General features: G+C 40.3%; 2 protein-coding genes across 2 annotated transcripts; both read right to left on the reverse strand.

The window, feature by feature from the left end:
- Positions 1-7,197: 7,197 nt before the first annotated feature.
- On the reverse strand, positions 7,198-7,664 carry LOC116180056. The gene is made up of 2 exons (XM_031499884.1): positions 7,605-7,664; positions 7,198-7,554 (listed from the first exon to the last, which is right to left on the reverse strand). The coding sequence occupies exons 1-2, from the start codon at positions 7,662-7,664 to the stop codon at positions 7,198-7,200; spliced, it is 417 nt and encodes a 138-aa protein (XP_031355744.1).
- Positions 7,665-10,500: 2,836 nt separating this feature from the next.
- Positions 10,501-11,037, reverse strand: LOC116181464. Its single transcript, XM_031501845.1, has 2 exons — positions 10,960-11,037; positions 10,501-10,909 (listed from the first exon to the last, which is right to left on the reverse strand). Exons 1-2 carry the CDS (start codon positions 11,017-11,019, stop codon positions 10,568-10,570), a joined length of 402 nt encoding a protein of 133 aa, XP_031357705.1. The 5' UTR covers positions 11,020-11,037; the 3' UTR covers positions 10,501-10,567.
- Positions 11,038-13,671: the final 2,634 nt, after the last annotated feature.

The raw sequence follows: 13,671 nt of genomic DNA on the forward strand, positions 1-13,671 counted from the left end.
CATTACCGCATTTTCCTGCCCGCCTTTGCGGCTCGCGAAAAAATAAGACAAAGTTGTATCAAAACGAAACGGTATTTAGTCCCTTTTCGGAAAGGAATCCATGCTCCATACAAAATTCGAAATCCGAAAAGGTATATTCGAAAATTTTTCGTTTATCTTTGCGTTTGAGAGAAGTTGAAAGGAATTTCCGTTTAATTTCCTACGGAATGGGACGAGCTTAATTTTTTTCCTCCCCCGCAAACTTTGGAAATTTCACTTTAGTATTTTAACGCAAGTGAACTTCATTGATAAAACGGGAACATTATATTTACAGCGATACCAGAAGGTTTTCCTTGACAATAAAAAGGAAGCCGATAAAATGGGGGAACAATAAGAGAGAAATTGGATTTCAAAATCGAATTTTCTTAACTTTGCCTCTTTTCAAGAACCTTAAATGATATTACATGCAGGAAGTAGATGGCTGCCGGTGACAGTTTAAGTTGAAGTGCATTTCCGTATTACATGCAACCCTTTCTTTTTCTACGGAAGCTTAGAGCTAGGTAGGTATACTCACCCAGCGCGTTCGACAATAATAAGGAAATTAAAGGAGTGCGCCAAATTGAATTTGAGAAACGAGTTGCATCCGCAATCGATTACCCACAATAGCTTCCAATTAGTTAAACGTCTTCGAGTAAAATGGCGGACTCTATGACTTTCTATTTGGGTTGCCGAAATATCTTATGTTAAATTCAAATGGTGGCAGATAATTTACGGCGTCATAATGAAATAACAATTCATTATCGAATCGCAGTCGTAGCGATTAGGAATGCAAGTGTAATTGCCGCTTAGTCAAAATACAGCCACAGGGAACAATTAGTTTTGCAATATTTAATGCCCCCAAGCGCCACCTTATGCGACTATTGTGCAATGTGCAATGCCAACTAATTTAAATGGACAAAACACATTTTGCATAGTAGAAGGAAGACACTATCCGCCATCTTGGATTTTAACGTTAAATTTGTCATAATATTTGAAACAATTCCTAAGTTTTTTAGTACTCCCTAACAGCATAATTTTGGAATAAGCTTAAGACTGACATTCTAAAAATATTTCCCTACGTAGCATTATTCAAGGATGCAAAAATAGTTACAAAATAAGTTACAAAAAATTGGAAAGTATTTCAGGAAAGTACAACCAATCAAGAAGAATAAAAAATACCAAAATTAATTTAAAAAAAATTCGTACTAAAAAACAAAAAATGCAATCGTCCGAACGTGCATAACAATAAAGCTAAAATACGACAAAAATTAGGTAACTTGAAAAGAACGATACGAATTAAGAGAAAAAATTCGGAAATTGAATTTCATGATCAAGCTATTTGCCTAGGGAGCAGTCAAGAGAGATGCTTATGAAGCAGACAAAAATCTAAAAAAAAAATCAAGAAATGAAAAGGGATTATACTTTGAATCAAGCATAAAATTGAGTGGTACTCAGACCGCAAAAAAATCTGAAAAGTTTGAGCCAAACCAACGCTCTTCCGGGAAACCAAGAGATCCGATGGGCTAAAGAGATCTAAACGAGTCGAAATGGCCCAGGAGGTTAATAGAGTTCGGGGAATTTAGGAAACAGGAGACAAGGCCCAACACTAATTAATTTTTCGACAAACAATGTCACGTGCGAGATAATCGATGCAGGTTGATTTTGTCTGTGCCGCTAAATTTTGGTACTGGTAGTCTCCCGGGCTGTTCAATTGTAAAAATTGGTAACGTAATCGTTCTTATATTAGTTAAACACTACAGGTACATGGTTCATGTTGTGAAGAAGTCTCAAGGAAAGTGTCTTAATTTGATTTTCTTTTAGTTAATTCTTTTTTTATTATGTATATCAGAATCTGTCAGATTTGTCCAATCCGTTTTATTCAAAATACGAGCAGAGATTTCATTGGAATTTACGGAATTTGATTAAGGCCATCGACTAGGCCATCGGCTTTTCCAAGTTTATGATAATAGGAATCTAGATGTGCCCTGAGGGAGAACTACCAGGTGTAGTCTTTTTAATTCAGAGAGAAATAAAGACAGACAAGGAAGCTGTCCATGAAGAGCTCTAGAAGATCTCTAAGAATATGTAGCACTTCTCCTGCACTCTTCTTGCTGTACTCTTCCCCCTGCACTCTTGTCTTGCAGTCATCCACATGGAATCTTCCCTCTACATTCTTCCCCTGCAATCTTCCGCCTGCACTGTTACCCCTGCACCCGTCTCGCTGAACTGTTCTCTCTGCATTGTTCTCTCTTCGTTATTCCCCCTGCACTCTGCGCCCGTGGACTCTTCCCCTGCACTATTCACCCTGCCCCCTGCACTCTTCCCCTGGACTCTGCCCCCTGCCCTCTTCCCGCTGAACTGTTTCCTCTACACTGTGCCCTCTGCCCTCCTGAATTGTTCCCCTTGTTCTTAACCCTGCACACTTCTCGATGCACTCTTCTCGCTGTCCCCTGCACCCTTCCCGTCGCACTTTTCCCATTGCACACGATATTCAGCCTAATTAAGGAAACCATTAAATTGAGGAAGTCCGTAAGATCTCATACCGCCTAGAAAGGTGACCAAACCGAGGAACAAATGATTTTCAAGTAGGCGTGAGGTCCAAGAACCCAGTAAAGTGAGGGGAGTTACATATAGCCCTCCGCCCTTTGGTTTTTTTAAAATTCAAATGGAAAGAAGAACAGCTGCAAACAAATTTTTGACAATAATACCGTTCCAACTCCAGTTTTCTGATTTAAAAATTGATGTAATTTAGCTCCGAAATTACCCTTACAACTTAATGTTCTGCCAGCTAACAGAAGCACGAATTAATTGTCGTTTTTACCGGTAATCGTTAATCTAAAAACATCCCGTTAGAGAATATAGGTCGAAGATTTGATTGATAAACTTGCTTTTAACGTAACTATCCATTCCAAATGTAGCACAATGAAATGTTTTGCACCTTGGACCTCAGCGCCTTCGTGGTTACAATTAATTTAAATACGAGCGCTTTCACTCGATCGTGCAATGACCCACAAATATTTACGTAGGTATTAAAGAAATATTCTTTTATTGTGGTTATACGGCTTTTGGTTTGAACTTTTAATCAATAATGAAATTTTACGCGATCTGAAAAATAGGGTACACGACTTACAATATTACCCGATCTATATTCTATAAATTTCCACGCGTACGTTACCTAGGTTTGCCCCGAAGGTCTGGCTGAGAATTAAATACGCGATCGAAAATTGCAGGGCTCGACTTTCATCGATTCTCTTCCAAAGTTGGACTAAGAGTCTCTATCTCCCACCCGATTTTTACTTAAGTACTGGCCAAATCCCAAATACGAAACGACCCCAACATGCGAAGGTACAGCAATGACATCGCCGTTATTCCCCGTTCCCGTAGCGTTTCGACTCGTATCCCGTTTCTTTTCTTCACGCGACCTATTTTTTCGAATATAATATTAGTTCTGTTCCCTTTCCAAGGATCGGCCAACATCAATAAAACGTAAGAAATGGGGAGACTGAAATTTAATTAAAACATTAACAAAAAGAAACGGTCAAATCCAAATTCAATTCAGGGCTGCCCTCTCTTGATCACACGAGAATAGCTCTAGGGACTTCGTTGATTACAAGGAAGGAAAACCTTCTCGGATATGTACTCACTTACTTTCTTACTCCTTTTCCAATTTGCATTCAACAATTTCACGTTTTCAGTTTGTATTACTTCCCTTTCCCCACGAATGCAGAACAAGATTTGAAGCAGATGGACATCCAAAGTCTTATTATTAGGCTTCATAAATTGACTAAAATGAATCACAAGTCCTTTACTGAACCCATACCAATACAGCACCTCCAAATTATTGTGATTGCAGGACTTGAATTATAAATGAAGATGCAGGGAGTACAAGAGAGGCATCTGTATCTCTACCCAGAGCTGAATAATTAGCTGAAATCATCCTGCCAAACATTTTTGGCCCCCAAATTGTGGAAAGCAGCCGAATATCGTCTCCGAAAAGTCAGCTGATCCCATATTATAGATAATTACATTGTAGCCCCAAATTGGATGATGCAAATTTTTGTACGCGTAACATAAACTAGGCATCTCGTTTCTCTCCATTTGAATAATTACAAATACCAATTTAGCGTAATTAGGTTAATATAAATTCAGAATTTCTAATTTTCGTTGATTGTATGCAACGTGCACGGCAATCCGAAATAAATGTAAATATTTGAAATTCGGAAATCATTTCCATTTCTTCCTAACTGTAACGTTTCCCATTCCCGGTGACGTGTCTAAATTCTGAAAGCTTGTTATCGGCATTTATGCCTGTTACTCATAATTCCGAGACCCTCTCCTTTTCGTTCTCTCCCCCTTTTATTTACAAAGTTTATGTTTACGGAATGTTTTAAGCGAAAAATTGATATAAGGCGATGGAATAAACGATAACAATTCGAAAACGACGCGGACGTCTTTTTGCCATCGCGCACAATAAACTGGGTAAACTTTTGGGATGGTGGTATCGTATAACCTACTGAAGCCCTTGTGATCGAATACTGAATTTTTTATCAAACGCCAATACAATCTCGAAATTTATTACTTGGAAATTGCATTTTTTTCTTTTAACGTCTCTCGGGGGCTGTAGCGTCGAATAACAGAAAGATTTAGGGGTCGCGCGTCATTCTCTCGACGAGCGAATTGTAATACAAATGCAATGCAGGGGGTGGTGGAGGCACGATGCGTGATTAGACGCCTTCCTGGTGTTTATGGGGTCGAGGGTGGATTTCTCGACGATTTATTTTCCCGGCGTTCGCCCTTGTTTCCACCGTTACAGCGGAATGTGGACGTAATATATTCGCCCCGCGCGTGTCCTTATCAACATATGCAACACGATATAATGGATGTACGTGAATCATTTCTTTTGTCCTTTTGAATCGCCAATTCATTACCATGGTGGGGTGCACTATCGACCCTAAGATTATTTAGAGGGAAAGATTTACGTTTTTCATTTCTGCTGTATTCAATACTCAATTATCGTCCAATGAGCTGCTTGTATGACGTTTTTTGGACACAGATGGCTTTTTTGTGTCCTTTATTACTAAAATGACGAGTTCCTCTAAATTTGAACTTACATGCGGAAAATTAAATTCAGGTCTCCGAACCGAACCTTATACACTATCACAACTAGACACAATCGGTACAAATCGCTGGGGAATATTTCAAGACTCAAGTATGTAACACAATTATTGAAACTGGTAGCTAAGCGAAGAATTTTTCAAATTTATTTTGTGCCGTACGGTTGACGCTCCCGTAACACAAAACCGAATGCCTTCAAAAATCTCCTCGGGGTGATTCCCTTCATATCTTTTCTAATTAATTGACGACCCGAAAAGGTGCCTTATTAACGAAATCGGCCATTTCTATTCATGAATTAATCTTATTCGGTTTCTGGTGAAATCATTCGGCGTATTTTTTGCATCGGAATTTACGGTCCTAGGCTCCAACGTCCGACTGACTGGCGCCACAACTTCTCCAGCTAATATACAGGTCAAGACGTATATATAGAGTTCAACGACAAACTATGGGCAGCCAAGTTTACCAAGAACTTAAGGACCTAGATTTACAAAACGTTGGGTTGACCAAATCCGATACTGGAAACACATTGAGGTCTTATCATGTTTATCTCTAAAAACAGCGTTACCCTAAATAATTTTTAAAAAATCGACCTCTTTTAGTCTCCCGTGACAGTTATGCTGTTAGTGCTTCAATCCTTTGAGTTGTATAAATATACCTTATTTTCTAGTGTATCCGCCCATCGGGTCAATGAGCGTTGCTAATGTTGATAGCATGAATTTCGTTTTCCTTCATATTTAAAGTATCATTATACAGCTCGTTAAGTCAAAATATAGCTGCCAATACGTTAATTTGCATTTATATATTTATTTATTTATTTATTTATTTATTTACTTATTTGTTTATTTATTTAATTAACTAGTCAATCAAGAACAACTTTATTTAATTAAATGAAACAAAACCCGTATTGTGTGGGAGGGTGTGTTTGTGTGTGTGAGATTAGATAAGCATATACCGCTTCATAGTAAACGTGAACTAAAGTATGTCGATAACAAGCGATAACAGTAAACGTGTTGGACGTCTGCCACGATCTCTTGGGACCTAAAAATTTTATTATGTTCTGGTTAAAGCCGAGCATTTGCTTATAAGCAAAGGCAGTTCGATAGACAATACAAACGAATGTTACGCGTCTCTAAATTATTGTGAGAGCAAAACACCAGGGTGCCTGAAACCGTGTCTTGTTCCAAACATTTGCTCTTTGTTTGGCCAAACGAACCTAGACATTGTTCCGAGTTTTCTGACACTGGTTTAGGTGGAACTGGAACCAGCTCCATAACTAAACCCGCTGTCAGGGCTCGCACCGCCCGCGACGACATCACCAACTCTCTATCTTGTGGGCCAGATTTTATTAACTTTGTATTCCATTCTTAATTTTAAGTAAGTGTGAAGTAGGATGTGGAGGGGTATACCACTTCTTTTTCATCAACTGAGCCTTTAACTCTCGGTCTACTACAAACGAACGGCGAAATGGAAATACTCACGGCCGATTGGCCATGGCCTGCACTTACAACAGACACAAATTTCTCTTTAAAGTGCAAAGAGGCAAACAAAAAAAATAATTATTCCTTTCCGCTACGTTAAAAGAATTTACGTTAGCTGCTCGCATATATTGGAGCAAAATTAATTCCAATTACAAATAATTAACGTTAGCCAGTCCTCGTTGCAATTAGACCACACGCAAGATTCATGAATCGTAAAGGCTACGTGAAAATTATTAATGTGTTAAACCAAGTTAATGAATGTTAAATGAAAAAAAATGCCTTGAAGTACTATGATGAATTTGAACTTAACGAATGCCTGGCAATAACTACTAACTTTAAGATCGAGTTTCATTGACTGTTAATTGCATTATAACCAAATTACGGGAATACGAAGTTCACGAGACGTTAAATAGACATGTTCGTGTGAATTGTTTGATATGTGATACAAACGCTGATTAATTCAAACAACAAAAATAGACCTTGGGAGCTCAATTTTCAACTTAGTGTGAATGATTATAGAAAACCTCATGGGCACAGGGTTTATTTATAAAACATGCTAACAGTCGACTATTGGAGTAACTATCCGCTACAACAAATTATAGGAAAAAATATTTCTGAGCATACAGGCGACAAGTGTATAAGACTTTTCACACTCATCCATATCTTCGCCCACCCCTGTCATGCAGAAGTCTAATACATCTACGCTGACCTTCTCCACGCCGTCGCTAATGTCTTGTTTTCTCAAGCTACCGTCGTCGTTTACGAAATTGAAAACCTTGTGTATGCAGCGCAGATAACATTTGAAGTTTCTGCTGGACGACAGTCGTTGCCGCCGAAACAGTCCGTCAAGCTCCTCGTCCGACACGCCCGACGTTTTCGCGCACTCGGGGTGCTCTTGGTCGATGCGGATCTTCCACGCGTCGAAAATCTCGGTGGTCGATTTCTGCAACGGTTTCGACATCTAGGGTGCATTGCGAACAAGAAATGTCTTACCTGGGAGTCGAACGCGAAGGTGGTTGATACGGAAATTATTAGCACGGCTTTGAGTATCATTTTTGGGCTCAGTAAGCGGCCGTGGTGCGGTTAGTATTTATAAGAAAAAGCTGTCAAGGATCTATTTTCTTATGCCAAATACAGGGTGATATGAATTCTTGTTTGCTTAGAGATTGTTCTCCGACTACTTGAACACAAAGTGACACAATTTAAGCCAATTAAGCTGATCCATTTGAACATCTTCAATTGTTCAGCAGTTGCATTTGCCAAATGTGACATTGGCTAGGAGTACGTTTGTGGAGCGCACTGTATTTCGAGAAACATTACACTTATCTAAACTAGATCTAAGCTAAGAATCATCAGCACTTGTGTTTAGCATCAAATTGTAGTTTGATATTCATTTGCTCTCACGAGGTAGTCTGACTTCCCAACATTTGCACGTGTTTTTTTTTTCTGTAACTCTTGTATTGTACTCAAGGGGACGCGCTTAGCGTAACTGCCAAACGAAGAATCCCGGAAACCTCTTAGACAACGGTTCCGAGTTTTCTGACATTTGATTGGGTGGATGCTCTACTTGCACCACCTCTACAGCTAAACCGCCCGCGATAACATTACTGACCCTCCATTTCTTGGACCAGATTTTATTGGATTTTTAGGTATATTTTTTTCGTGAACTGAGCCCTAAACTTCCCGCTACTTCGAACGCATGGAAAAGTGACAGTACTCAGGGCCGATTGACCACGGAAACGCGAACTGGTCTTCGGGTATGAAATGACCTGCGGTCTACAGAATCAAATTTTGAAGCGCAATTCTGGCCTCACTGATAGCTGCAGTAAGCAACTACCCTTAAATCAAAACAAATTTCTCTGAAATACTCCAATGAAAGTTCATGAAATATAAAAGAGCAGAAATAGACACGCGGAAGGAAGTTATTAATCCTTTGGGCTAAATTTAATATAATTTACGTTAGCTGCTCGCATATTTGGGTAAACCTAACTTCAATTACAAATATTTAACGTTAGGCCTAGAAAAATTGGTTTAATTAGAACGTCGGGGGACGCAGTCACCGAAACCGAGCGCACGTACCATTCACAGAAATTTACTGATAGGAGTAAGAAGTTCGCCGGGTGCGCGAGGTGAGGCGGCGTAGCTGCCCATATAAAAGTAACGACATTTCCCACGAAGTTCCTGTATAATTCAACATAAGGAAGATTTAATTCTTTGAGTTTATTAATACAAAGAACTCATTCAATTGCCGCCACGTAAACATATTCATGTGAGTGGTTTGATCCGTATCACAAATACTGATTAATTCAAGCATCAAAAATAGACCATGGGAAAGATTTCTTCAAATACAATGGGTTCCTTTAACCAAATTTCTCGCCACTATTAGTCACACTTGAAAGAATCTGAACGCATACAAAACTCGAAATGTTCGCCCAAAGTTCTTAGAAAATTTAAGTATCCAACGCGTAAGCCCTCCAATGTTACAAGGTTGTTTCAAATTACCACAACATGAGGATTTCAGAGTTTCAGGCTATCAAAGTTTTAAGGTTTGAAGGTTTCGTGGCGTCAGAGTTTGAGATTTCGACATTTCTAAGGTTTAAAGGCGTGGATTTGGTGAAGACGGAAATCGATACAACAAGGTTAACAACAACGAATGCTAATACAACGTCGGTAATAGCGTGATAGAACAATTGTTCATAATACCATAATTGTTTGTGCACCAGGAGTACTAGATGCGCCCTTGTCATGGCTTTCAACCCGAATGAAATTAGATCTCCCTTCAGCTATGATCTGCACGGACCGGATATAGAATCCTCTCTCTTTAGCAGTTACATTATTGCGAAACTGACTCCTGCGCAATCTAGGTACCACGTCAACGCGCAGAAGTGGCCGATCAAGCGGTACAGGCCGGGCCTTGAATACCGGCGCTTCACCTTACGAGCCGAGTCCTGCTAGGGCTAGACAGGACAAAAGACGACAGAACTGGCGGATCACTAATCTCGCAATCCTGAAACAGCCTCTGATGGAACAGTCCCGGATCTGGAACGAATACTAGCGACCGGAAGTAACAACGCCAGAGGAAACGCCCCAGGGAACTCGTTCTGCCATAGCGAACGTGGAAGTAGCGACCCTGACAGACCGGGTGAAACGCAATCAGCTAAGAAATCGCGTCGCCAAAACCCACAGGCGAACGTAGGCGAGGTAGTTTCTGCGGGAGCACGTAACCACAGACGGTTATCTATAAGGAAACGGCGAGCAAGTGTCACGCATCGTCGCTCCAAAAGAAACCCACGACGCAGTCCTATACGCGTACAACACCGCACAAACAGGAGCCGAAGAGACCGCAAGGGCCGCCTACGAGAATTACTTATTTCCCAAAATGGACGCTCTCGGCCGAGGCTATGTCCGATGATGTTGGGTTTGAAAGGCCCCATTCAAGACGCAACAGTGCGCCCACGCCGTCCCACACGATCCTGGGGGTCAGTCCCAGGGCCCCTACAACTCCACGCCCACAGGGTAGCGTCATCAGTGGAAGTGAAGGTCCATGGAGACCTTTAAAGGCTGAACAGAAAACTTTCAGGGATTTTCAAAATTTAATAATTCTCGATGCTTAAGGGTTTTTAAATGAAACCAGTAAATAAGGACCATTAAAGACCTTCATAACGCTTAAGTGCCTAAAGGCTACAGGTAGGCGTAGAACTCTAGAAACAGGAACACTCAAGAAGGGCTCAAGTTTTCATAGAAAGCTCTTAGAGTAGTCTTGCACAATTTGGGGTTTATAAAGCCTGTACAACGCCCTTTTGAAAATCTTTCAAAAATGTTTGATTTTGATTAAAGGCCCTAAGCTCGTTTTCAACTTGGGCCGATATTAAAAAAACCTTCCGGGCACAGATTTTATTTATAAAACATGCTAACGGCCGAGGCCGACTATTGTATTAACTATCAGCTCCAATAAATTATACGTACAAATTCAACAGACAGGTGAGAAATGTATAGGCCTTTTCGCACATATCCGTCGCATCGCCCACTCCCGCCCCGCACAGGTCTACCACATCAACGGTGGCCTTCTCGACGCCGTCGCTAATTTCCTGTTTCTTGAGGCTACCGTCGTCGTTTACGAAATTGAAAACCTTCTCAATGCAGTGCAGGTAACACTTGAAGTTTCTGCTGGACGACAGTCGGTGCTGCCGAAACAGTCCGTCGAGCTCTTCGTCCGACACGCCCGACGTTTTCGCGCACTCGGGGTGCTCTTGCTCGATGCGGATCTTCCACGCGTCGAAAATCTCGGCGGTCGATTTCTGTAACGGTTTTGGCATGCAGGGGGCATTGCGAACAAGAAATGTCTTACCTGGGATTCGAACGCGAAGGTGGTTGTTACGGAAATTATTAGCACGGCTTTGAGTAGCATTTTTTGGCGTAGTAACCGTACGTGGTGTGGGCAGCATTTATACGAAAAAGCTGTCAAGGATCCATTTTCGAATGCCAAATACAGGGTGAATGAATTCTAGTTTGCTTAGAGGTTGTTCTCAAAATGCTTGTACCCAAATTTGAGCCTTTAAACCTGGTCAATTTGAACGTCTACAATTGTTGAGCAGTTGCATTTGTTAAATGGGACATCGGCTAGAGACACGTTTGAGGAGCACACTGTATTTTGGAGGAACCTTACACTTATCGCTAAAAGTCATCAGCACTTGTGTTTAGCATTAAATCGCAGTTTGATATTCATTTGCTCTCACGAGGTGGTCGTGCTTCCCAACATTTTCACGCGTTATTACGGAATTGTATTCGAGGACGAGCGCTAATTGGTTTTACTGCCCAACGACAGACTTCGAACCTGTACGCGCTGGAACAGTGGGACAACTCTGAAGCTTTCCAAATCTGAATCCCCGAAGTGCTGACGAAAACGAATCTGTGTTGCGTGCTTAAACATTAAAAAAGATCTCAGAGAGCTTGTAGTACTCGAAGACCCTGATTATGGGAAAATGTGAGATCCACAAGGATAGAAATTAAACATTACGATATACATCAAGGTTTGGATTAACTCCATGGAGTCGAAGATCTAGGAGAACCAAGAATTGACAGCAGTAGGAGAGATGGAGAAAACTAAAGCCGCTAGATATAGAAAATACCGCAATCATCCGCCATTTTTGGGCAAATTTGCTGCCAACTTAAAAAAATTGACAAATAAAATCTGAATAGCTGTAATTTTTTATAACCTAACTTCATAGTACTGTCATGTTTTATAAAAATATATACAGATATCTCCAATCAGGTGGAACAATCCCTAACATTAAAGTTACTAGAATCTGGTAACTTCCGCCATTTTGGGGCAAAAATCATGCGTTCTCTCTCTAACACACGAGCCCATTGGATTGCGGTACTTTCTATATTTAGTGACTAGAGAAAACCATAAGGTGTGGGAATTCTGCCCACTAGCTGTTTGAGACACCGATGGCGCGTTTGCTAAACCGAACCGCATCCTAATGTATTCGCAGTGACCGTCTAGGGTTACAAAAGGGGTCTTGCGAATTGGAGGTGATCATCCATTCTGCTGGGTAATGGGATAATATCTATCAACACACATGCAGTATAGCCCTACCTTTTTTCGCACTAATAATGATTCCGTTCGAAATCAAATCGTCTACAATTTTTCGCATTTCCACCCAATCCTCGTTATTTCAACATTGACTTCAAACTTGTATGTGGACGAAAGGTTTCCCGCAATTCCTCTCAACATTAAATCGTGAGGCAGGAAAAATCGATCTGCAAATTTATCCGACATGGGAGAAACATCTGCAACAGTCTCAATTAACCCCGTGTAAAGTTCTTTGTCAATCCTTATAAGTGTAACCGCTTTTTCGGAACATATAACATTAATATTACGCCGCCCATGGCTTTCGGGAAAGCAATTCTCAATGTAATGACCAGTCTTGAAACAAAAGGTGCAATTTTCAGTTAATAAACGGGTCACTGGCACATTTTCATCTCGTTTCTCATTGGCATAATTAAATTTTCGACAATGGCGCTGTTGATGGCCCTTCTATACGCACCGAAAGCATTTTACTTCATTAATATTAACTAGCCCTTCGTTCTCTTTTACTGTGTGTCGCAGATTCGTAAGGACCACTGAAGGGTTTTAGAGAGAAAATACTTATGAACGCTCTTTTGTAATTTAATTGCCTAAAGACCTTTAAAGGCTCTATGGGAGTACTAATGATAGATATTCGGTCCGTAAAAAAACCATAAAAGCTTTAAAGTATAATGAATACTCCGAATTCTTTTTCAAACTGGCTTGAAGACTTTTGAACCCTTAAAAATCCTATAGAAAGTTCTTAGACACTGGGGGCGCTGGTACATTTTTGAAGATCTTTAAGGTTCTTAAATGCTATATTAGTTCGTAGGAGTCTGGTGAACTCAAGGTCACCTGGTGAGACTCGGAAACCTTTTTAGTTGTCAAAAATCTTGAAGGCTCATAAAAATCTTTAAAGCGTCTACTCTTTAAGATCCTTCTAAGGACTATTAAAAACTTTTAAAGCCTCACAAAAATTCTTAAAAGCAGATTGAGACGATCCAATTTCGAAAAAAAATTTAAGGGGTTGTAACTTTTGATCTAGTGATCTTCAAACTGTTGGCAGTTATGGATTCTACAGACCCAAATCTATACCAAAATGTTCAAATTCATTTTTCCGACCCAAATTATAGGCAAGTGTATAGCCTTAGCAATTTCACCGAAAATCGACTACCCCAAACATTTTCCGGAAAACACTTTTTCCTAGTAATTTATATTCGTAGATTCTAAAACGTCTCGTATTTTGTCAATTGGACCCCTTAGTCAAAAGTTATAAGCAAAAAAACCGTGCCTTGCAGTCTCCTAAGGCATCTAAAAGCTCAGCTGAGGAGGAAATAATATCACCCACTATAAAGGCTTGTTTAAGGCTCTTGGAGACCCTTTGAGGCGCTTGGAGTCCCTTGGAGGCTGTTTGTCATTTAAGGACTTTAAAAACCCGTAAAAGCATGAGATGTGCTTTATCGACTCATACAAGTGTAATCACAAAGCGCG

The sequence above is a fragment of the Photinus pyralis genome, unplaced genomic scaffold, assembly GCF_008802855.1.
Source record: "Photinus pyralis isolate 1611_PpyrPB1 unplaced genomic scaffold, Ppyr1.3 Ppyr1.4_LG9, whole genome shotgun sequence".
NCBI classification, from domain to species: domain Eukaryota; kingdom Metazoa; phylum Arthropoda; class Insecta; order Coleoptera; family Lampyridae; genus Photinus; species Photinus pyralis.